Source organism: Clytia hemisphaerica, unplaced genomic scaffold (assembly GCF_902728285.1).
Source record: "Clytia hemisphaerica strain Z4C2 unplaced genomic scaffold, Clytia hemisphaerica genome assembly, whole genome shotgun sequence".
Taxonomy (NCBI): domain Eukaryota; kingdom Metazoa; phylum Cnidaria; class Hydrozoa; order Leptothecata; family Clytiidae; genus Clytia; species Clytia hemisphaerica.
In genome coordinates this window covers 347,600-372,054 of record NW_027103599.1, presented here as the reverse complement: position 1 = coordinate 372,054, position 24,455 = coordinate 347,600, and the positions used below count along the sequence as shown (strand labels likewise).

General features: G+C 34.6%; 3 protein-coding genes across 3 annotated transcripts; 2 read left to right on the top strand and 1 right to left on the bottom strand.

The window, feature by feature from the left end:
* The first annotated feature begins 1,077 nt into the window (after positions 1-1,077).
* LOC136802008 (paramyosin-like) lies at positions 1,078-4,120 on the top strand. The gene is made up of 3 exons (XM_067058708.1): positions 1,078-1,490; positions 1,836-2,048; positions 2,369-4,120. Exons 1-3 carry the CDS (start codon positions 1,395-1,397, stop codon positions 2,624-2,626), a joined length of 567 nt encoding a protein of 188 aa, XP_066914809.1. The 5' UTR covers positions 1,078-1,394; the 3' UTR covers positions 2,627-4,120.
* Positions 4,121-4,823: 703 nt separating this feature from the next.
* On the top strand, positions 4,824-7,755 carry LOC136802007 (G-protein-signaling modulator 2-like). The gene is made up of 3 exons (XM_067058707.1): positions 4,824-5,216; positions 5,718-6,000; positions 7,494-7,755. Exons 1-3 carry the CDS (start codon positions 4,886-4,888, stop codon positions 7,693-7,695), a joined length of 816 nt encoding a protein of 271 aa, XP_066914808.1. The 5' UTR covers positions 4,824-4,885; the 3' UTR covers positions 7,696-7,755.
* Positions 7,756-8,444: 689 nt separating this feature from the next.
* LOC136802006 (uncharacterized) lies at positions 8,445-19,191 on the bottom strand. Its single transcript, XM_067058706.1, has 13 exons — positions 18,825-19,191; positions 17,786-18,005; positions 16,634-16,752; positions 15,105-15,138; positions 13,497-13,583; positions 13,074-13,153; positions 12,429-12,578; positions 11,712-11,850; positions 10,976-11,035; positions 10,399-10,476; positions 9,961-10,036; positions 9,385-9,476; positions 8,445-8,838 (listed from the first exon to the last, which is right to left on the bottom strand). The coding sequence occupies exons 1-13, from the start codon at positions 18,974-18,976 to the stop codon at positions 8,821-8,823; spliced, it is 1,305 nt and encodes a 434-aa protein (XP_066914807.1). The 5' UTR covers positions 18,977-19,191; the 3' UTR covers positions 8,445-8,820.
* Between the last annotated feature and the right edge of the window lie 5,264 nt (positions 19,192-24,455).

Here is a 24,455-nt window from a genome sequence, read left to right as displayed (position 1 = left end):
AAATTAAATTGGTCTCGCCTAACAAGTAATAATATTAGTAATCTTAACTCGAGATAAAATTTACCAGTATATACACTGTCTTCCAACAGTGGGAATAGAATTTCTATTGTTCCCAGCCCAAAAAAAAACAGTGGGATGGTTTTGAAGTGCAATTTTTTCCATTGAACTTTAAATTGGGATATAATAAAAGTCAATTTTCCAGTGGAGCTGAATTTGTAGAGTATTTTCAACATCAGAGACGAAATTTTGGCGAAATTTCCAGTTAGACGAGAGTCCCAACGGGTCTGTGGCACAGGGGAGTCAGACTATGTCTCTAGAATATTTTAACGGTGATGAGTCTATCAAGGAGGCTGTGTCTGTTGAAAAAGTTTAACCAAATAAGTCCAAGTTTTATTGGTCATTGTTAGTGACGACATAGGAAAGTACTAGACATGTGAAATTTGACGGAAATCTATATGTTGACAAAGGGAAAACTGCGAAAATCTAATATCGTATTTTAAAGGTTTCATCAGCGGTTTAGGGGAATAATTGTCTCGGTACTTCATCAAACCTTTTTATGTACTTATGTACTAGAGGAGGTAATGGTTTTTAAAGTCGTCGAGTGTGTAATACAATATGGGCACAAACGGAGGCAACGAATTCTCCGATGGAGACGAAAAACATTTGTTTGTTTAATTTGGTTGCGTTTTTTTATTCTATTGTTAACAGCTATAAAGATTTATAAAATAATTCGATTCAGGCGCAAAACTTTAGTGTTTTCCATTTATTTTTTTCACCGATCACGGTTTTTGGCTGATTTTATTTGTTGAGCAAGAACCACGACGGGTCAGTATCACAAGGGATATGCTTATGTTTCACCGCCTTCTCGTATCGAGTCTGTGTCTCACTAACATTCTGCCGATAGGTAGTGTGACGGTTTCGATTAGAGACTTTCACCGCAATGGACTGTGTTTGAATCCCAAGCACTTCCAGGTAGGGTGTTAGAGAAATATGGTGATAGATTTTCTACCTTCACTCATTCTCGTATCTCGTACCTCGATGCATAATTAGCAACTCGATTTTAGAATTTCATCTCAAATCAGAAGGAAGATTAGTGTCTTTTATTGGATACGCATAGTATTTCAAAAAATCCCTTTTGGTTGAATGGAGATGCCCGCTGGGAATGAAAAAAGGAGATTTTTCCAACTCATAAAACTCTTCAATTTTTTTCCATTCCATGTAGATTACTAGAGAAATTAACAGGTAGATCAAACACTCAAAATAAAAAAGGAACAGTAAATTTAGACTGAATTGAATGGTGCGTACTGATTAGTTATACAGAATATCCCTCGTTCCTGATTGGTCCATTGAAAAATCATCTTTCTTGTGATTGGTGGATTTGATTGAAATTCAAGATGGCAGCAATTACAAAAGACACAAATCAACAGGACTTATCTTTTGATGATATGAAAGCAGAATTTCTAAGCATGGACCAAGAAATTAAAGAAAAGGTAGAAAATTATTTCCCCACTTTTAACCATCATATTTTCTTTTCAAATGCCTAAACAATAAAATGGTAACTTTTGGCCGATAAGGTAGATAGATAAGAACAATTTTATAAGAACACGAGGCTGAAAAGCGACTTAAACCTAAAGAACAAAACAAGAACAATCTTAGCCTCAGATTTCAGAAATAACTAATACAGTTCTGATTTTAACAGATTTTAAGTCAAGAAGCTAAGCATATTAAGAACATCTTAAGAACATAGAGCCTGAAAATTAAAAAATGCCAGGATTTAGTGGTTCTTATAAAAAAGTGTGTAATACATCGAGTTGTATTTTTCATTCTACCTTTAGTCGAACGAGATAACCCGTCTGAAAGCGAAACTAAAGGAACGTGAAGAAGCAGGAGCCAAAATGGTAGATCAAATGGAAGAGCTACATGAAAATTTAGCGGAATTAGATGGAAGATTTGAGCGTTCTGAAACATTGAATAAAACTTTACGAAGGGAAAAAGAAGATGCTGTCAGAAATACTGAAGATGAAGTTGAAGATATGAAAAAGAAAATGGTAAGGCAGTGGAGGTTTTTGATTGGTTCATTTTGATCTCGTGGTTTACTTTCAACCATTCAGATGGGTTGAAAATATATTTCAGGTCCACGGAACCTCGCCATCCATCTTTTTAGTAGGATTTTAAGGATAGTATGACTTTAAGCTGTAAAAGTCATAAGTTGAGCTTTTCGAAAAATAACGATGACAAAACTTTGCTCTGAGCAAAACCTCCAATTTTTTGTGTCTATCTCCTTTTCAAAGTCTGTGGGACAGATTTGCAGGCGAAAGATCTCGAGCAATTTGATTATCCCTTGACCTTATGTTCTTCATATTTTTAGGAATCGATGCAAAGCGAACTAACGACCGTTCGAAGCGAATACCAAGAATATCGAAACGAAACGGATAATAAACTCGAACAATTACGCGATTCGTTTAAAACATCGATTGAGGGTGCTAAACACCCGATTACAGAATATCTAGAGAAAAACAAAGGATCAAAAACACCTATGAAAAAGACAAAAGGATATAAATTATTGAAAAGTATTGATAATGACTTGAAAAATATTTTATCGCAAACGACCAATAATAATTCATAAGCTTTGCAAGTTAGCATCAATATGCATACATCGTGCATGAAAATGATGAAATACTTTATATGGACTGTATAAGGTATGAATGTTGGATGACAGCTTCGGACAGAATTGATTGTTCGTGGATGGAAAATAGTAATTTTAAAAGAAACGAACAAAGGTCGAAACCAGGATTAAAAGTAATATAGATATATGGCTGACAGTATTACAGAGATTATTATTGTCGCTCATATGAGGAGCAAGACATGTATTTGACATGACAACAAAAAAGGAAAGATGGCGGTAAATCGATTTAACCAGAGCTGATTCTTAGATCCTGTTTAATGGACAGACAAAGCAACACGCGAACGTTCTATCCGGTACCGTAGAATGAGTAAGCTTTCTCATTCCCGGGAAAACTTTCCTATACACCTTTTCGACCGTAGCTGCCAATTGCCGTCCAAGTCTTTTTTTTGCACGTCTATAGACAATAGAAAAAGGTGCAAAAAAAAGATTGGATCGAGTTTAGGTAGGGGGATAATTTGATAATAAAGTAGCACGCGCTTGACCGCGCTAAGGTCGAAAAGGTGCATTGCCACTATAACAAAGGAAAAGGACCAACGTTCTGGGTAGGCACCAAAGTAGCTTCCACTTGATAGGCGGTCAAAGAAGAATTTGTCGGTATGCCCATAAAAAACAGCGAAAGGATCTCGGAAATGAGCCAAAAATATTTCTCTCAGAATGAGAAAGTTTAGCAATCCTATATGTTATGTTTTGAACAACAAGTAGGGGGAGGATTTCAACAGAAAAATTGTCATTAGGGTATACAGTGTGTCCCGAAAAAAGTGGAAAATTTTTTATATAAAGTAAAACCCTCCTAATTTATGCCAAATTGTTACTTAACATTTCCATCTCAAAAAGCTATTCGATCATCTTGGGAATGGAACATCTATTGATTACAAAGAGAACTGTAATATTATTTCAATTATTTTAAACCCAATTTAGGTAATGCGTTTTGTGGATTTTACTTTGCATAAAGATTAGTCAGCTTTTTTCGGGACACACTGTAAAAATTGTAAATATTATATTGCTTATACCAATCAATTTTGTTTACTCGAAAGGATACTCAATATCAACTAAAGAATTTCTTATAATAAAATATACAGACTTTTTTTTTAGGAACATAGGGCTAAATTTTGACTGAAACCTAAAAGCAAATTGAGAAGAAATCAAGCTATAAATTTTAGAAATAGATAAAAGTACTCATCTTCTAGTGTCTCAGCTAAAACCAGCTAGTCCTTATTAATGACAGGCGTAATAAATTATTTGGGTGTAATATAACAGTTCTTTGACCAGAAATTTTAAGGAGTTCCCTGAAAATTTGCTCTTTTTTACTAACTTATTTTCTTCGTATTTTATTAATAATATTATAATTCACTTTAATAATTTTTATATTTTTATATATTTGGAATTTTATAAACTAGTATACACAATGTTAAGCGTAAAGCAAGTAAAAGAAAATCAAAAGTCATAATTTTACGTCTGAGAATCAATGCAAAAACTCGTTTACAGCGGGTTGGATAAAATACGGAACAGGATTCACAAAAATGAAAATCCCCATGATTTATTCCATATCATATACCATCAGCCAATTCGATTGACTTCAAAATATGCCGATTTTGCCCTGGTTACCAATTATTTTGGCAAAAATTTGGCAATTGGGGCAAAATTTTTGAAACATAAATGCCAAATAAAAAAAATGTGGTGAATCTGTCATTCTTGGCACTTTTGGAACTTACCTTCATACAAAACACTGTTCCCACGAGAACATGATTATGGATTTTTTTTTGGAAAAAGTAATATAAAGGGCTTTTAAAAGTGGATAACTTTAGAATGAACAAAGACTTGTACAGTGATCGAGTAAAGTCCTGTAAAGCAAAGGTTTTGAGAACTTTTTCAAACATTAATAATTTTGTTCCTTTTTTGCGGGATTTTTGCGGACACGCTGTATAGCACTATGCTAATAAGAGTTAAAGTTTAATTAAAACTTTTTTTGTATTTATACTGAATGTGTGTGTTTGAAAATGGAATCTGATTATTCTAATTGATAATTGATAATTGTATAAATGAATAATATCTAGTAGCTGATTTCAATTTCCAATAGAAAAAGAATTTTTTAATGATTTAACAGGCAAGTGTGGTAGAAAACAACAAAATATTTTGAAAAAGTTAGAAGAACAGTGAAAGTTAAATTGAGAGAAATTGAAGACAAATCAATTTTCAAATATGGTGGCTAATTTTAAGAAACTTATTGCTGAAGTCAGCAAAATGGTATATGAAAAGGTTGACAACGATGCAAAAGCATACCGTTTTTTACCGGAAGCCGAAACAAAAGATGTACTAAAAAAAAAAGTCAAATATCTAAACAAACATTTACGGGATTGCCAGCAACACGAGAAAACAGAAAAAGAGCAGGTCATGATTTACGGGACACTAGGTACCGCATTTTTCAAATTAGGGAATTTTGAGAAAGCTCGAGAGAATTATGAGATTCAGTTGAATATGGGTGAAGAATTGAAAGATTTGGAACAACAAAGAATGGCCCATGGCAATATTGGTATGCTACAAATTTTCGGCTAAGTTCTTTTTCTGTAGCAATAATCTAGGTATACTTTAGGTTATGTTACAAAAAAAACTAAAGAAAATAAAAAGAGTAACTTTTATTAGACTTTGAATCATAGTTTTGTGATTTTTGAAAATATATTTGTGAGTGGAATAGAAAATGAAGAAAATAATTGAAGATGAAAATAATATATAAGCGGTTTTAAGTCTACGGTGTTTTCATTTTGAATTGTTACCATGCCCCCCCCCCAAAAAAATTTTGCAAAGTAATTTTTTTTTACTTTAAAAATCTTATATATACCGTTTAAGAGGGGTGAAATAAGGGTAAAAAATCGAAAATATTTTTGGCCCCTTCAATTCGATTCGCACGCCGGGGGCCATGGTTACCATACTATGATGGCAGTTATCATCTACAAGAGAAAATTTGATCGTTAAATCCACAACCTTATGTTAAGATAGTACATCGCATAATTTGAAAACCTTCTTTTTTTTAAAGGTGTTCTACTAAAGTTGCAATGGAAATTATCAGAGGCATTGGAACGTTACGATTTATCCTTGGATATTTGTAAAAAGATGAACAACCGTTGGGGCATGTCACGTCTCTATAACAACATGGCAAATATTTATGAAATGACGATGGACTTTGAGAAAGCCATACAATATCAGAAAGATAGATTGGAATTAGCAAAACAACTTGAAGATCAGGATGGCTTAGTTAAATCATGTGCTTGCATCGCGGCCATGTATCACACTTTACATGACCACCAATCAGCTATCGAGTAAGTCTTCTTTTAACCAATCAAATATCGAGTAATTCTTTTCTAACCAATCAGCTATCGAGTAAGTTTTCTTTTAACCAATCAGCTATCGAGTAAGTTTTCTTTAACAAATCAAATATCGAAAAAATCTTTTTTTAACCAATCAAATAACGAAAAAAAGCTTTTTTAACCAATGAAATATGGAGTTTTTTTAAACCAATCAGCTATAGAGTAATCACTCTGTTAACCATTCAACTATCGCGTTATTATTTTACCTGAACCTTTTGACCCCGAATGCCGTACATATACGTCCTTGATACATTCCGAATGCCGTACATGTACGCAATTTGATAGACACGTTTTTCTCACGCCATATCTTTTATTGGCTTGCTTGGTAATCGTTCAAAAAAGAAGTAAAAGAAAGTAGAGAGTCTAAGTTTTCCGTTGATATATAATGATGTAATATTATGATCACGTGGTGAGTCAGCACTTTTCGAAGAAAAACACTGATTCAAAATGGCGGACGGCGGACGGAAAAACACTGGTTTCTGAGAAAAGTGACTGATGTTTGGAAAGCCATTGTGAGCACTATAATGTTTTTTGGATGCTAATTTTTGGTATATGGCTTCAGGAGTAAGGATATAACGATAAGATAATAAAGATTTTAAAAATTAAACTTCCCCCACTTTTTTTTGCATATGAAGTGAAAAATACCAAAAAAGTGACATTATCGAAAAATGAAAAAAAATATTTTGGTAAATGTGGAGCTAAAATTTTAGTTGGAGTATTTTATTTGGATTGGTACCCAACCTAAAAGCTGCAGAATTCAATTAGCTTTTCAGGGATAGCTATTTTTTTATCAAAAGATTTCTAGTTCTTGAGTTATGACAAAATAACCGAACATGTCCATTTTGTCAAAAAATGTTGCGGGGGGACAGCGTGAAAATATAAAAAACAGCGTGGTGGAAAGGTTAAACCGTTTGTACAAACTTACTAGGGTACATATAATGATCCTGAAATAATATAGGGGGTCACCGGGTATGCGTCATAAGTGATTTCCCCCTAATTCAGGCTTTTGGGAGCTTCTTGTGTTGATCAAATCAGTCTGGAATAGGGTTACATCTTGCCTATCAAGCGCGTAATGATTTAAATAAGGATGGTTCAAAATTGGAATTACAATATAAATGTCATGTCAAGAACCATATATTCTAGACTAAGGATGTTTCAAAATTGTAAAAATGGGAAGAAATCGTCTAATTAGAGTATAAACAGGCCCGGCGGAACGACCGTAATGCTGAAGGCTCGAAATGAGATAAAGTTCACTAGGAATTTGTGAAAAACTTCTCATTTACGCAAAAGTGAGGAGGCTGGAGACTCCCCAGTCTTCCCACTTTCGCCGGGCCTGATAAATCTCCTGTCAAGAACCGTTTACTCAAGACTAGGGATGGTTCAAATAAATGCATATTTAATTCATCTCAGCTACTTTCCACTTTTTTCCATGTATCACTTTTTAGTTATTACGAAATGTTAATGGACCAATTACGAGAGAATTTGAAAATCCTTGAAGATCTGGCTGATGATGAGAGTGGTAGTGAAGATGAAGGTTACGTCAACTTGGGCGGTGATGATGATGACGAAGAGGGTGGAGGAGAGGGCGGCGAGGGCGGTGACAAAAAGAAAGGACGTTTCAGTAAATTCAAGCGAAAGAAAAAGTAAATTGTATTGATTTGACTTTAAAATTCGTATAATTTTCAATAATCAAACTGAGTGGTTGGTATCGATGCATGATGGACGGGTAGTGTTATTAGGGCGGCATTGGCGTCATTTCAACGTTCATTTAATTTTATAAGGACGTTGTTAACATTAGATAGCCCTTTAAAACAACGTTATTTGTCAGCTGGGTAATAGGGCGGCATTGACTAGAAATACACCTTACTTTGGTATTAAAAATGGGTAGTAAGATCGACTTTCAAATGTTAAATAACAGAATTTTTTTATTTTTTTATCAATGATATCATCGAATAACTTCAGAATTCTGAAAGAATTTTTCACCCAATTTTGTATCTAATCTAATTAGTAGCAGTTAAGTAACAAAATGTTTCTTTTATTTTTATTAAATTGTTATATCAATTTTTCATCATTTTTTGAAAATGTAATATAAAAATATACAAATTTATAAAATTCTATTATTGTTTCTAAGTTTGAATGTTCTTTGAATTAGAACATAAGAATCATACTGACTGACTTGAGACATAGTTTTGAAGACCCCTTTGTTTGAATTTTTAAAGCCATGCATAAGTAGATCTTGGGGGTAAGATAAGTCATCTTTTAAACCGAACCGAACGCAAAAATATTTTGATAGCAACATTTACTAGGCATTTATTTATGATTTCCCTGTAAGCCGAAGGAGTCCATCACTCATTCAACTTAATTAAAGAACTGTAGACACTAGAAATCTTTACAAGAAAATGTAAATCTTAAGAGGTACTATCTACAAAAGGTACAAAATAATATTTCGAACCCTATTCTTTACCCCTTCCCCTTTGGTGCATGAATTATCACATATAAAAGTGCATGACGGGTAAAAAGTTTTGGTAAGAGAACCATACGTTAAAGATTAAAAAATTTAAAAAAATTATCAAACCCTGAGTGCGTTGTTGTATTGTAGATTGAGTTGCGGTGAATATTTTTTTAGAAATTGTGATTGGGTGCGTCTATCATAAACATCTTTGTGTACATTATTTACAAACAATGATGCCATCATTCTTTTATTTACATCTTGTTTTGTTTACATCTTGTTTTGTTGTGTGTGAGTTTTTAGCAGGTTTTTTGGTGTAGTGATCAGGCTTCTAAAAATTCCTATAAAACAGATGATAAAACACGTAAAGATGAAGCTCAGCTTATATTCTTTTGGTTATAAATTTCTCTCGAATGGTAAGATTCTTTGACTTTTTATGCTGAACTTCTAATTTGAGTGTGTAGTTTAAAGTTTGGCGAGAGTGAGAAAAAATTAGTAACACACATACTGTAGAACACAGCTTTCTCGCAGACCCACTGGGAACCCTTCCCACCGGAAAAATTGGCAAAATATCGTCCCTCATCAGTGGAACTATACTTCCATTTTTGTCCCCGATGGAAATAACCAATCCTCACTGCAAAATATTAGGCATTTTTCCAATCCCCCCTGGATTTTCTGACTTGAAAACAATGGAATTTAAATCCCCAGCCAAAAAAATATAGGAGTATCAATTCCCATCGAGCTTCAGTTCGTTATTTTTAGCCCCACTGGCTGAAAAAATTCCACCGAGTCTGTGAGATAATCATTTTCTGTTGAGACCTTTAAGGTACAGATGTAACCTTTTGTTTTTTCGTGGGCGGGATTGCTGTTACTTAAATTGTGCTCACCTTCATTTTGATTCCCATACCCTCGACATCTAGCAAGAAAGTATCGTGTCCAAAGTACCCTTCATCCGCATAATATAATACATCTTTATTACCTGATGAGAAAGATCACAGAAAATTGATACGTTTTGAAGCAACGAAAAAAATTCATAATGAAGCCATAATACTGTAGATTTTCATTGTGGACATTAGCGTGGTGGGTCGACTAAAATCCGGGCAAAGTGGGTAGGCAATTTTAAAAGATTTCGATTATGGCGCCTCCCTATGAAGCATAAATATCTTTGAAAAGATTATACGAAAACTTTGGGGTATTTTCTCTCTTTTAGGCCAAAAACTACCATATCTAAAGTGTAAAAGAGCAAAGGAGTGCCGAAATTAGTAATCAGAGGCGTCTTTTTGCACCCTTTGTATTCCAGCGACCCCCGAAAAAATCAGCCGACGCTACTGATCGTGGACGATTTCGGGTTTATTCTACAAGCCAAATCAGATCAAATAACACAATGGGGTATGGGATATTCAAAAAAAAAAGATTTTCCCCGAATTTCCTAGATTTGGCTTAGTTGTTATGACAGTTCTTACCTCCTTTTTCTATGAGGTCAGCCATTTCTTTTTGTTTGGTTATTGGATATAGTATGTCTGAAGTTGCTCCCATTATCTGAAAAAGAAAATTCAATTGATTTAATATGCCACGGTCGCATGTTAAATTGAAGCTAACAGTTGACTATGATACCTAATTCGATCTTCAGGGGACCAAAAATCTTATTCGAATTAGAGAAAGATTCGAACTATACAGAGAAATATTAAAACCACTTTCCAGCTAAGAGGACCATTATTTTAATTCGAATTACAGAAAGATCTGAATAATAGAAATTTGAACCAGAGAGATTTGAGTATTCTTTTCGTCTTTTGGGATGCCGATCAGTAACTTAGTAAGGCGTGAATAAATACGGGAAAACTCATAATTTGAATATTTTTAGAATGGAAATTTTGCTCATTGAAAAATGTCATGACACGTACAAGGGAAGGGCATTTGATTCTTGCAAAACTTTCTTCCAAATTTTGAAAACCATTCGACATGTCAAACAAATCAGCAGCCTAGTGAACAAGATCAAGAAACAATTTCGTAATGACTTTCAGCATAGTTTCATCCCCCCATATGTTTAGGGGGGGGGGTCTTCAATTTCTCAGACAACCCTGTAAGGGGGGGGTTGAAAAAGTCTCAATTATTAGGGGGCTTTGGCCTTTTGGGGGTATGGTTATATAGGGTACCCCCCCCCGGGTTTCAAAATTGTTTACCAAATAAATTTATCATTTTCAGTGTCATTCTCAGTCAAAAATCTGATCTCAGGGTTCACGACCTCTGTTATTAAGGGGAGGGTCTGAGAAATTTATATAGGGGAGTTGGCCTTTAGGGGGTTTGATTATATAGGGGGGTTTGAACCACCTAGGAAACTATGTTTCAAATTATGAGACACCATCTGAGTTTTTGGCAAGTTTTTGAGGCACCCCCGCCCCTGGACGGAAAAGATGACCTCCTCAACATGGGGATAAACTTATTCTTCAATATTATAGCCCAATGATACTAAAAATATACCTTTGATAAATAAATCAAACTGTTTGGGTCGAACTTTGTTTTCGCCATGAAGGTTTCACCCTAAAATGAGAAGTATAATACCAAAACAATTTATAAAACCTTCGAACCATACTTACTTTTGGTTACTTTTGGTTGTCTTCGAGCTTCATGCTCTGGCAAGAAACTTTCTGCTTCACACCACATTGATGGACATTTGATCTAGCATCAAAATCACTACATTAATAGGATTAATTTTCGCGTAGATAAAATTTTGCGGTTGAGCACATCCGCAAGATTCTAAGTTTTCAAGGGGACTTAATTATCGCGAATGGCACTATTGGGTTAAATATTTTCACGATTTTGTGCCTTTTACTGTCGAATCATGCAATTTGGTTGTTGAAATACGCATGATTAGCGCCTCTGTGATGCCAGTAAACATTCAAAAAGTATTTATTTGACATTTTTTTAGTTTTGTTTGATAATATTTCGCGGATAATCAAAATCTCCATTGGGACTTAATTTCGCGGATGACGCCAAAATCCGCGAAATTTATTTCCCGCATAAATTTATCCCATTAAAGTATTCGATTCTCAAAGTACTAAATATATTTCGTTTAAAGGAAAAACGAAATTATTGACTAAAAGCTATCTCAGAAGTCATGAGAATTTTTCTTCATATCAATTTTTTTTAGATTACCCCCATTCCCCTTGGAATTGTATTACAAGGAACGCGTTCGAAACAAGTTTAACATGCTCACCTGGTGTCGAATATAATCTTCAATAAGAAATTCAGGTTCGTGATAGCGAGGTAGCACAGCATCAGGGTGATTGATCTTCTCTGTTTTGAATCGCTTCTCCCATTCTGGACCACTTCTGTATGTTAATGTTGCAATTTTTCTGGGGAAAAGTATTATATGTTGTATGAAGCCAATTTAATTTGTTTTTTTACGGGCCAAGCTACCCAAAAAAGAGGGTCGGTCGGTCGGCAAAAAGAATAAAAACAAAAGAAGAATTTCACCAATAAAATCTCCTGAAAAGGCAGCAAAAACTACTACTTCTTAACAAAAAATGCGAAATAGATATAAAAAGACACAAAAAGGTCGAATTCGTGAATAAAATGAAAAATTGAACATAAAATTCTCAAAACCTTGGAAAAACTACCAAAATCTTAAAAATTTGGCAGTATGTAAAGCAATGAAAATAAAAATATACTACCAAAATCAATTTTATTTTTATTTCGATTTTTAGAATTGCAGGGTCGTTCGGGCCCGTAAAACAATCAGGTCTCGCATGAGAATATATATAACCTTCTGGGGAAAAGTATATAACTTTAGAGAATGTATTCTTTTTATATGAATTACATTATGAGAATGCCGCGAGGTCGGGTGTCAAGGGGGGGCAGCTATTTACAAGCGTGTAAACACTATAAAACTTCAATTGAACAGTCGTTACCCGATAATGTTAGAAAGACAAACCTTGCTAGTCTTGTACCATCAGTCGGGAACAATCCATCATAATAGTGTCCGTTATTCCATTTGGGATCGTTCATTAATGCGACACGTTGTAAATAACGGAACGCTATTGAAGATGGCGGCGATGCAGCGGCTGCCGAGATACTGACCATTCTGAAAAATACACAAAATTGATTCATATAACGGAACGCTTTTAAGCCTCAATTTAATAATTATGGAAAGAAAGGAGGTAAGAGCTTCCAAATATGGGATAAGGTAACTATTAAGAATTCATTAAACACGCAATTTGGCATTTACACTCTTCAGTTGTACCCAATAGTGACGATATGATACATGTTTTTTTATAAGCATTGCACTTGTAAGCATATCTAGGCTCAGATATGGGGGAAATTAAGCAAGCATATGGCAAGCATTACTTGGGCCTACGAAAAATGTTTTTTCTTGATTTTGACTTTTTTTGGCTGGAATTTTAAGGCTTTTCAGTATTTCCCTAATTTTTTTCTTTGGATATAAGCATCCCTCAACCATTTTTTCAGCCTTATTAAAAAAATTCGACCTAAGCATCCCTGAGCCTGTTTTCGGATGTATCAAACTAATTTCAATTAATTGATGACACTAGGTTGAGAATAAAAACCACAGTTGGAATACCTGTTAATACGATCAGGAAAAAGTGCTGGACTCAAAAGTGATGATTTTCCACCGAGGGAAGCACCCACTGATGCGTGAACCTAAAAAAATATAGATATATAATTTTATTGTATGACTGAATTTAAATTTTAAAGAGTGCTCTATACCCTGGTAGAGCGTTATCATAGTTCAGAAATGAAAGAAGAAATTTTTTTTCCTAATACTTAAAAGTTTCCTGCTCTTTCAAGCATTCGTCAGTTAGTGCGTTATCATAGTTCAGAAATTTGTGCTAATACTTTCTTTGGACATTTTTATAACCAGCACAATTTTATAAAGAAAGGACAGTCAGTTTTTACTTTCCTAAAGTGACGGATGGGAAATACCATTTTACACTGAATTTTGAGAAATTCTTTGAGAAGAAATGATTTGTAAAATATAAATTACCTTTTCGATTCCAAATATATCAAGTAATCTAAACTGAACTCGAACCATATCTTCTATTGTGACGATCGGGAAATCTGATCCGAAATGCTAAACGAAGGAAAGAAAAAAATATCGGGTGGGAAATAGCTTTAAAAATCTGTTATGTAGAGCGATAATTAGATTGTTAAAGCAGAAAACGCTGGCATTTCTTTTAATTTTCAATTTTCTGATTAATATAAAATACAGTGGAACCTCTAATTAGCGGACACCGTCGGCGAAAGGGGTTAGTGTCCGCTAATTAGAAGTGTCCGCCTTTAGAAACTTTTGATCCCGGAGCTCCAATTTTGAAATTAGGCCATCCCAGGGTGTCGAAAATATAAAATTGGGGTCTAAAGTACTTATCCTTTTTTTTTAAGTATTAAACACTGGAATCAGACATCGAGTGACTGGCAAGAGGTTAAATCGAGGTGGTGGGTACGGACTTGAAGTACCAGTGATTTATGATTTCTTTGGTCCACCTAAATTCGTTGAATGGGTCAAGGGAAAACTGGAAATTTGTAGAAATAATTTTAATAATAAGACTAACAAGTGCTTGAAATAAAAATATTTAAAATTTTTTTTTTCGATTTTTGGACGTCTGTGACCCGTTTGATATTCAATGATCGCTAATTGGAGGGCTAAAATAGGGGTTTTGGCCATTTCGTGCGAAAAAAATCTGTCCGCTTATCAGAGGGTCCGCTAATTGAGTGTCCGCCTTTTAGAAACTTTTTTATGAGGATTTGACTAGGAAACGGCCGGGGAAAATGAAATTGTCCGCTAATCAGAGGTGTCCGCTTTTTAGAGTGTCCGTTAATTAGAGGTTTTACTGTATAAAATATGCGTATTTTTTCATAAGAACATTCAAAAATTTTGAAGTCTTCGGGTGTTCTTAACTTTTACGCGTTTCAAGCTCTGTTTTTAATGTGTTCTTATTTTCACCATTTTGTGAGTATTTTTTGTCCATTTTTTTAAGAAATTGAGTGCTTTAGAGTCCGCGAAGCTGCATGAAGCCTTCTAATAAGTTCTTATATAGTTTGTTCTTATAAAAGAGACGTTTAAAAAAATATAATGAAAGGCAACACCGATGTTATTATTTTTTTTCCGTTAGTTGTAGACGCGAGAGACGGGGAAGAGATTTGACCCTTTATTTTTCTCCTGTATATGAGGACTACTTTAATCGGATTAAATTTCACGAGATTAAATTTTGCGAGATTAAATTTTGCGAGATTAAATTTCGCGAGCGAAAAATATTGCGAAATTTTCTGGATTTAATTTCGCGAGTCAGGGTTTTGAAAAACTTCGCGTGGATTTAATTTCGCGAATAAGCCTGGAAACAGCTGAAAAAAAGCCTTTTTTTGCCAAAAATGGTGACTTTGGACTGGTTTCTCCGCCGAATATGCGATTTAAAAAATTTTGTGGTGGATTTAATTTCGCGAGTCAGGAATCTCACACGTTTTCGCGAGTTTTAATTTCGCGAAAATGGCAAAAATTCGCGAAATAGCGAAACTTAATCTCGCGAAAGTTAATCCGATTAAAGTATGTACTGTAGTTAAAGGGATCACAGATTTGCACATCATTCAGGGGTCTTACCTTGCCACTGGTGGTATTAATTGTGGATGGACCCCTAAAATAAAACGAGGTGAAAAATTTTCAGCTTAATCAAAGCGTTTTACAAACTATAATTTGATTTCACTAGCCCTGAAACATGGCGATAAAGAACAATGATTCTTTTGTAAATCTTTTTACGAATCTTATTGGATGGGTAACACCAGGTCTAACGAAAAGCTGCCCTCTTATTCTGACAGGCTAACAAATCTGGAGCGTTTTGCAGAAAAAACATTTCAGAATTCTCAAAACATAGGGTCCTCCAGGGTTCAGGTACCCCCAAAAAAATTTAGGTACCCCCAATCATTTTGGTACCCCCAAAATTTTTAGAATTCTAAAGTAACCCCCCCCCCAACTTTGAGTTACCCGGCGGCCAGCACTTCTTTTTCAACAAATTCAAGGGTGTCATTTTTGACTATAATTTTCCAGGGTTTTAAGAGATTTTTGTATACCACAACTTTCAAGGGTTTCTAGGGTTTATAGTTGATCTTTGCTAGTTTTCAAAGATTTCAAGGAAATCTGTCAACAAAAGGAGAAAGGTTGAATTTTCAATTTTTGTGTAAAGGAGGGCCCTTAAATTGGCTGATAATTGATAATTTTACAACCACCCATTCTATCACCCAGACCTGCCAATCTCATATAATTCCAGTGGCACTTAACGGGTTAAAAGGTAAACCCCCTAAGAATGAGCGTGGAATATCCCCTTGAGTCTCAGGGGTTCCAAAGGTATGTTTTCTCATTTTTAAGTCACTGTGATGTTTGTATCCCACGCAATGGGAAGAATTTTGTATTTCTGAAAGTTAAATGGCTGAAAATGGCCACATAATTTGGCATTTCAAGGGTTTCATGGGTATAAATCTAGCATTTCAAGGGTCCCCAAAATAATATTGACTTTTCAAGGGTTTCAAAGAATTCAAGGGTGATGACTTCATACAAAAACGTACCCCCAAATATATCAGGTACCCCCTAAATTTAAGAATATTTCCAGGTACCTGGCTTTTTTAACACTTTTTTTTTAGGTACCCCCAAATCGCTGGGGGGGTGGATCCTATGCAAAAATACATTAAAAAGTAAAAAATTGTTGCGAAGAGAGTCCCAATACATTTTGGTAATCAATATATATAATTACGATATTCAAAGATCATAATATTAATTAAATTTGAAAAAAGATGTGTACATACACGTTTTTTTACAAGAACATCAAAATTTTTTGAAGCCTTCGGATATTCTTCCGAACATTTTTGGCCATTTTCCAAAGAAATCTGATGTTTTAAGAGTCCGCAAAGCCTTAAAATGTTCTTAACATGTTCTTAACATTTTGGTCATCGAAGCCTTGTGTTATATAGTTCGTTCTTATAAAAAAAACATGTATGAACCGGCTGTACTCACGCAACAATAAAAAAGAAGTTGCAGTCAGATTCATAAACTTTGGTCATAACAGGTCCAATGTTTTAAACGTGTTAAATTGTGTTAAAGATGGGGTCGAAATACAGGTGATTGACTAGTTCACTTACGATGTCCCAAAACAACTTCCTAAATGGTTGACACAAATGACGTAGAATTTATTGGTATCGATTGAAAGTCCGGGTCCAATAAATTTCTCCCACCAGCCATTTGCTGAGATTGGGTTGTTCTAAGGAAAAAGATGTAGTCTGAAACTATTTCTGTAAATGCATGTACTGTCAAAGTTACAATATATTATTATACAGTACAAGATGTTTTAGAAAATTGTAACATTTCTTTTTAACTTTTTAGCGTTGGTTGAAAATGATAGTATAAGAGACTTCAAAATATTCCTTTAACACCGATCACAATTTTTTTAATTAAAAATCCAAATAGAAGATTATTTTTGGGCTATACATCCATCTTGTAAAAGTGGACCGACAATAAGGTGATGCTCTACTGTATCATTTCGTTTGTAAATCGACATTGATCAGAACTCTTATAAAATCATTACCATTATAATGAAATGTCATTGATGGATTATGGTACTTTCCTAAACGGCCGAGGCCTTTTTCTATTGCATGTATTGAAGAGAGTTGTTCATAAACGTACTGGATGGTGTCTTTTCGTGATAATTTAATTTCTAGCTCTTCAAAATTCTTTCAATAAAATGATCTGTTTTTATTGTTACTATAGACTTAGGGTCACTTATTAACAAGTGCCATTAAAGATAACAGATTCTGAAATGAAATGTAAAGTTATTACCTCAATCAAATTGCAAGTCATTATTTACAGGTTTTTAAGAACCCAAACAAGAAAATTGCTGACTGATCACGTGGAATCTTTCAGAAACATGTGAGTTGACATGTGATATAGTCTTTCAAAAAAGATTATCAATTAAAAAAGAAAATATGATCTGATTGATATGTCTAGCATGACATTACACACATCAAACAAGTTATAAACTAATAAATAAAACATGACAAGGAGAGAAAAGTTCTTACAAAACAAGTCCTGTGATAAAGAATATGGATTCTCTTGTAGAGCAGAGCAGAAATAAATAAAAATGAACACATTAATCTATAGTTTTATTTGCCCTATGCCATTGCTAGAAGAGATATAAGATAATCAAAGAAAAATAATTGCATATAGATATTCTACCATTTCCAATGTTAAAAAGCAGTATTCAAAATATTGAAACCTTGAAATGTCGAAATACTTACACTGTTGGTTTTAGCATGCGAGCTGGCAGACAAGCCATGATTCAATAAGATAACATTATCCTTTTCATTATTCAATTGACCCCAAGCTTCATATGCAATATTGACATCTGGCAGTATTCCACCATGTTTGGTAGCGAAAGGTTCTGGAGAATGAATGATTATCTCGTCTGCGGTTTCATCAGTTCTAGCATAGTTTGGCTCCGACCCTTCTCCTGTCACTCTGAATAATAAATCGGACACAATCACACATCAGTTTTAAATTCAATTGAACTTTTAAAAAAGCGCTAAACCATAAGGCCATTAAATGAAAAGTGTTACAAAGTAGCACAGAAACCAACACTCAGCACCATGAAAGCCAGTGAAAATGGCCAGAAGCAATGAAGAACAATTTTTTTGATATACAGTAGACAACAAAAGACCCCGCCCACTTTTTCAATGGTGCTTACTTTTATTTACCAATTTTAAATCTACATCAAATCTCCTTGATTCCTAACTTACTTGAACCCAGTGTGTTGTTGAAATCTCTCCCTGAACTTAAGAATATTGCCAAAAAACAGCAATTTTCAATTTTAGTTTGCTCAATCAACAATTTTCTCAATAAAACAATTACTGATTTTTAGTTATATATACGTCCAGAAAAGAGAGCAAGGTTTTTTTAGCATTTTTATCTAACTGTTTCTAGCTAAAATACACACAACTTGTGACACTGACCCACAATATTTTTTGGGCCACTCATTTTGCTTGCGGGACCTTACAGGGCTTGTTCGGACCAGCTTTTCAAGGAGAAAATTCCAAAATTTTGTGACACAAACTTGGCCTGAGCATCAATTTTTTGGTCAAAAGAATATTTGGCCATTTTTGGCCGGCCTGAATAATACGACCAGAAAATGCTTTGAATTTTAATCTATAGAAATTAAATCTATCTAAAGTATAGGTGACTTTGACGCAAAATCTTATTTGCCAAAGCCAGATCCAGATGGAACAGATGATGCCTAGGCTAGGACGCCGATGAGAGAAAAGATAAAGTTATTGGACTTACTTGCATTCACAATTTGTTGGAATTTCAGATGCTATATTTGCTTGTGTTGATTCATCTCTTCTTTTCAAAAACAATGACGAAGATATGAATGATTTTCTGACCGTCTGTTGCCTAATTTGCAATGCTCTAGAAACCGTGCGTTGAAACACCATTTTCTATGATGATTTTGTTAAACGATAAGTGTCCTTCTCTTTGCTGCTCTTATCTTCCCTTGATATCTCTCTACAATATGGCATCAAATTAAAGCTTGTCTATTACTTCATGTTGTTGAGCTGAAATTTTCTTGAAGAATCATCAATATCAGCAGATTTGAGTATCAAGGTCCTTCAGTCATGTCATGTCATCCTGTTTTAGATTTTTTGTGAATGAACTTTGCACGCATGCAAGTTTGTTTACATTCTTCGGATTCGCACGGGTGCAAAATCGGGTTCATCGGGTTATAAAACGCGCGGGAAACACGGTCTCGTTATGTGTTCACCTTTCTTGACACATTCTCTTTAATTGATCGAAAGCATCCACCGAAGGAGGACTTCAAAATATCTGTTCTGAAGGCACGTTCCAGCTGGATATGGCGGTCTGTTCTTACCGAACTAAAGAAAAAAGTCTGCTGGAAAAAAGTGGTCTGTTCTACTGAAGATTGGGACCAGCTGGAAAAATATGGTCTGTTCTACTGAAGATTGGGACCAGCTGGAAAAATATGATCTGTTCTACTGAAGATTGGGACCAGCTGGAAAAATATGATCTGTTCTTATGAAAAAATAGTCTGATATATTATATTTATAAATAACGTGTCTAAGAATTTCCTATCTGTTCTGAGGGAATTTAAAAAAAGTCCTGAATGTGGTTGCCTGGAGTGGCAGCTGAAAATTCTCCATCTGTTCTACAAAACATCTGGAAATTGTGGATCTGTTCGAACTGTTAGCTGGAAATTAAGTTTCTGTTCTTAAAAGTCCTTCAATGTCAAGCTGGAATTTAGCGATCTGTTCTTATAAGATTTTGTCAGCCCTGGTAGATAAGAACAGTTAACACGCGTAAAATCAATCGCCTGGTAATTTCGTATCTGTTCTGAAAGTTTTTTTACCTCCTAGCTGGAAAAATATAACTGTTCTGAAGTAAAAATTTCTCGCCTGGAAAACGAGGAACTGTTCTTAATTTCGTGGAAATCCTTCCAGCTGGCAAATCAGAACAGATATTTGCAAATTTTAGGTCGGTGGCTGCTTCTGATTGATCATATCTTTAGAACAACAAATTTTTATATATCAAGAGTATATATTTTCTGAAAGCCAATAATATTCTCTTTCTAATGGTAAAAGTTTCAGCTGAATTTAAAAAACTGGGCAGGATATAATTAAAATCTTAAAAATTTTAACCTTACCTACTTCAAAGAAGTTAAAGTCACCCATAGCTTTTGAATTTTGAAAAAATAATTTCGATACTATGTTCCCAATAGATTGAACTAAAAAATTGTCTTGGGATTTTTTTTGGAATTGACTTTAACTATTTAAATCCTAAACAAGACGACTTAAAGTCGAAAATTTCGCATAATACTTGAACATCAACGACGAAGATGCGTGAAACGTGACTCCTGCAGCATTATGCATTTTGAATGAAGCGTTACACAAAATATACACAATGTATTGTACATACAGGTCATAGATACCATGTTTTTTTAATGAAAAATCTCAATCCATTAAAAAAAAGATTCCTTAAAAATGTGACTAAAGAATTCCACTCTATAAAGCGTAAACAATTTCAATTCAGAATAATTCAGAGAACTGCAATATACTTTGAGAAAAAATAATTTTAAATTTTTTTGAAAATGAAGAAGAAAAAATGAACTTTTCATTATTTGATGCCAGAACCCTCATTTTGTGCTTTGAAGGAACTTGTGATAAAGACCTCTTTCACTTGCGCAAAGTTTATATCTACTTCTCTCTATAAACAGTAGAATTTATCTAAAATTGAGAAAAATGGCTAGTCAGAAAAATCTGTTGTATACTATCTTCGCTTTCTGATATGAATGATGGCCCACCACCATCAAGATCATTGGACTTTTCCAGAAAGAAATTGAATATGGGGGGGGTAAAGGATATAACATTTTTTGGAAACCCCCCCCCTGGACATTGTGACTTTTGATCCCCCGGACAGCAGGTCTAACCCCCCCCGCCCCGGACAAGCATCAGTTGATCCCATTGAGAGCAAGTTTACCCCCCCCCCCCAGGACAGGGCAAATTTTGTAGATTTTTCACTACCCCCCCCCCCCCTCCAGACACTATATCCTCCACCCCCATGTACAGACATTTTCTGGAAGAGCCCATTAAAGGCAAAAAGCAGTGGAGTAGTTGAACTCCAGCTTCTGGACTAGAAAATTGCAGGGTAAAAACTAGCCAACTTTAATACTCCTTGAGATTAACCTTTGACTCCTTTATAACTGCTTTAAACAAACCCACCCCAATCTCTTGCCGTTCATCCCGTGAAAAATATATACTGTAGGGGAAAGATTCCAGAAAAGTAACAAGCAGACAAGAATCTTGGTGCGGAAATGGGAATCTTATACAAACAACGGTACCATGATTCAAAGTGAAAATCCTAATTAGCAAGAGGTGTATCAAGATCGGTGAAGTTTGATTGAAGCTTGATTAGTTTGATTGAAGCTTGATTAGTTTGATTTATTACCTTGTTGCCCATTCTTTTTACATTTCGACGGCTTAATAGCAGACGCCCACACTAAAGCTTAAAGAGCGAGCCAATATCTATCATCCCATTGGGAAGCTGGAACTTTTACTAACAAAACTCATCGAACACCAATCAAACTTCATCGGATAAAAAACTGTCATCATTAACGAGGGACCGTTGTACATTGTGCAGTGGTGTACGGTGGGGCTGGATCTAAATGTCCTTTGTACGGCGGTGAAAATAGGTTAATTTGAAATCTACTGTACACCCCACCTTACCCACCGTAAATCACGGTACAATGACACTGTACGGCAGTGTCTAGGCAGGGTTGTTTCGATTATACAAAAATGATTGCTGAATTTCAATTCACAATTGACATGATTTCTAAGAAATACTGTGAGATCGGGTAACAAACAACTTGCATCAGTGGAGGCTAACATGCATAGCCTTCAAATGAATGACCCGTTTGGTCATTAAAATACAAAGTTAAATCAAAACAAAAATGGTAGGCTAGAGCTGCAAGTGGAGTTCATTTGTTTTGAAATTTTGCTGCTTTGATGATGGGTCAGTCATTTGATGCCTATGCAATAAGTTAGCCTCCACTGATGCAAGTTACCCGACTTCACGGTACTTGCTAAAACTGACTGGTTTCACTATTAACACATAACTATCTGGTGAAAAAAGGAAAAAGATCATACCTGTGCTGTTTGTAGTTTTGGAGAAGAAGAGAAGAGAGGGTTAATAATGTTGTTGTTTGTTGTGGAAAATTAACTCCTACTTACTGAGCATGATCAATTTGTTGGTGCATTCACTAACTACACAAACATAAAATACTTAGTAGTAAACAAATATTAAACCTCTTTAAACACTCTACAAAGGACCAGAAAACATGATTAAAATTTATACAGCAGCAGCAAGTTTCAAAAGCACAAAAGCATGTGCAATAATAATCAAGCAGCCATTTAAAAAGTTCTCACGATACATGAATGTTTACAAAAACTTGGTTACTTCGCCTAGCGTATTTTATTTATTAAGAAAAGCCCTGTTTTTATCACTTTTTATCTTTGTGAGTGAGTCCACCTTCAGAATATTGCCCGTAGTACGCCCGCAGCCAAACGCCCACGCCATAATTTGCGCCCCAAAAAATGTCTCGCCATCTATACAGAGGTACATACACGGAAGGCTATCGTAATACTTTCGCTAAGCGAAATTAATTATGTAAAAATATCGATAAAAAAGTAAATTTAAATGTGATTTTTTCAGTTATCTGTAAATTGAGGAAAAACAACTCGGTTAGAAATAAAATCCTAAGACACTTTTTAAGTTTGATCTTTTGGGAATCTCATAAAAAAAGAATGAAGTCGATATCTAAATGCTATGGGTGACTTTAACTTCGTTAAAAGTAGTATGGTGTGGTAAAATTTCATTTTTTTCTACATCAATTTGAAATTTTTAACCAGATAATTGCTGTTTATTTGAGTAATCAGTGAAATGTGTCAAAAATATTACTATTCAATAGAGGTGAGAATAAACATCAGCTGAATTCTCTCTTTTGTCTTTGTTGTTTCCGAAAGAGACAATTATTTGAGTAAATAGTCCATCATAAGACGAACTTTGTTTTGAAATTTAAATGGTTATAACTCTGGATCAAAAAAAGATTTTAAGATCGTGATTTTACCAAAATGAAATCCAGTAACTTTGCTTCCACTTTGACCGAAAAAAATTTTTTTTGACAAAAAATCGGAAAAAAGGTGTACACGTACCTTAAAAGATACCGTGAAAAGCACAGGTCGATATCATCATATAATGACTTGTGCCGACCAATCCAGATTCTATTCAGCGCGCAATCAACGCAGAGAAAAGTAACCATGATCCAAGATCTTGGATGAGGTCGATGAGGTTCAAAGTTGATATTTCTAGATTTTACTCCCGTCGTTGTTATGTTGAACACACAACTCAGAAATGTCATCAATGCTTTTTAAAAAGAGTCAGTGATAGAGAATCATAACAATTAAAGGTGACATTTCAATAATTAAAAGTTACTGTAATTACTGTTATACATTTGGGGATCATGTAAAAGATTTCTTTTTAAAGAAACTCATTTCAATTACACTTGGGGGTTTCTGGGTCTTTCTACAGTGATTAGATTGACACATGCGCGATAAAATTTCCATTATTGGTCTTCAGAGGTTTGATATATTCTTTGAAAACTCAACCTCTGCGTGTTTCTCGGCGAGCGAAGAAAGACGAGAAACGAGTTTCTCAACGGTTTCGCAGGCTAGCGCCTTATGCTGCTTTATATATCTTACGCACGCAGATTGGGACAAGCTGCGCGCATATGTTATGTTATTTTGGGGGCGTCACTTTCAGTTAGGAAAGTCTTTGCCCATTATGGATTTAGGTTAATGACGAAGTTCTGTCTCCAGCCTACTGAACGACATGTGAAAAGAGATTATTAAAAAGACTATGAGGGAAAGAGGTTATTAGATACTGAGTATGTTATTTATCTTAATGATAAATGAAGAAGAGAGACAACAACCAGCTAAGACCATTATAACATTAAAGGAAGAGGTTTGCACTTGGAGTTTTATAAAAAATTATAAACAAAAAAGGATTATTTTAATTAAGAAAGAACAGAAGAGGATAAAAGAGTATTTCTTATATTATACGATGAGTTATATTTATATTATAAGTAAGATGTGAGCGGACAAAAGCAAGAAAAATAAGTGATTTTTATAAGTTAAAATAATGATTGTGGAAAGTAAAGTATTTTTTGTATTGATGTATTTGATAATAAAAACTATAAAGTGTGTTTGGGACAAGCTGCGCGCATGCGTTGAAAATATATTTAAAATGGTACCTTTCGATTCTGATAATCCTCGCATTTGTAGAAGAGCGCTAACTGAGATTAGTTAAGTTAACCTTTTTTTTTAAACTCTTCTTTCCTAATTTTTT

Bases quoted from the DNA above. Each gene is read 5' to 3' on its own strand.
- LOC136802008 (XM_067058708.1), top strand. From the start codon at position 1,395: ATGGCAGCAATTACAAAAGACACAAATCAACAGGACTTATCTTTTGAT. The intron at 1,491-1,835 runs GTAGAAAATTAT...TTCTACCTTTAG, and splicing joins ACCAAGAAATTAAAGAAAAG to TCGAACGAGATAACCCGTCT. The intron at 2,049-2,368 runs GTAAGGCAGTGG...TCATATTTTTAG, and splicing joins AAGATATGAAAAAGAAAATG to GAATCGATGCAAAGCGAACT.
- LOC136802007 (XM_067058707.1), top strand. From the start codon at position 4,886: ATGGTGGCTAATTTTAAGAAACTTATTGCTGAAGTCAGCAAAATGGTA. The intron at 5,217-5,717 runs GTATGCTACAAA...TTTTTTTTAAAG, and splicing joins AATGGCCCATGGCAATATTG to GTGTTCTACTAAAGTTGCAA. The intron at 6,001-7,493 runs GTAAGTCTTCTT...ATCACTTTTTAG, and splicing joins GACCACCAATCAGCTATCGA to TTATTACGAAATGTTAATGG.
- LOC136802006 (XM_067058706.1), bottom strand. From the start codon at position 18,976: ATGGTGTTTCAACGCACGGTTTCTAGAGCATTGCAAATTAGGCAACAG. The intron at 16,753-17,785 runs GTAAGTATTTCG...CTTTTTCCTTAG, and splicing joins CGCATGCTAAAACCAACAGT to AACAACCCAATCTCAGCAAA. The intron at 10,477-10,975 runs GTATATTTTTAG...CTTGTTCACTAG, and splicing joins GTTTGATTTATTTATCAAAG to GCTGCTGATTTGTTTGACAT.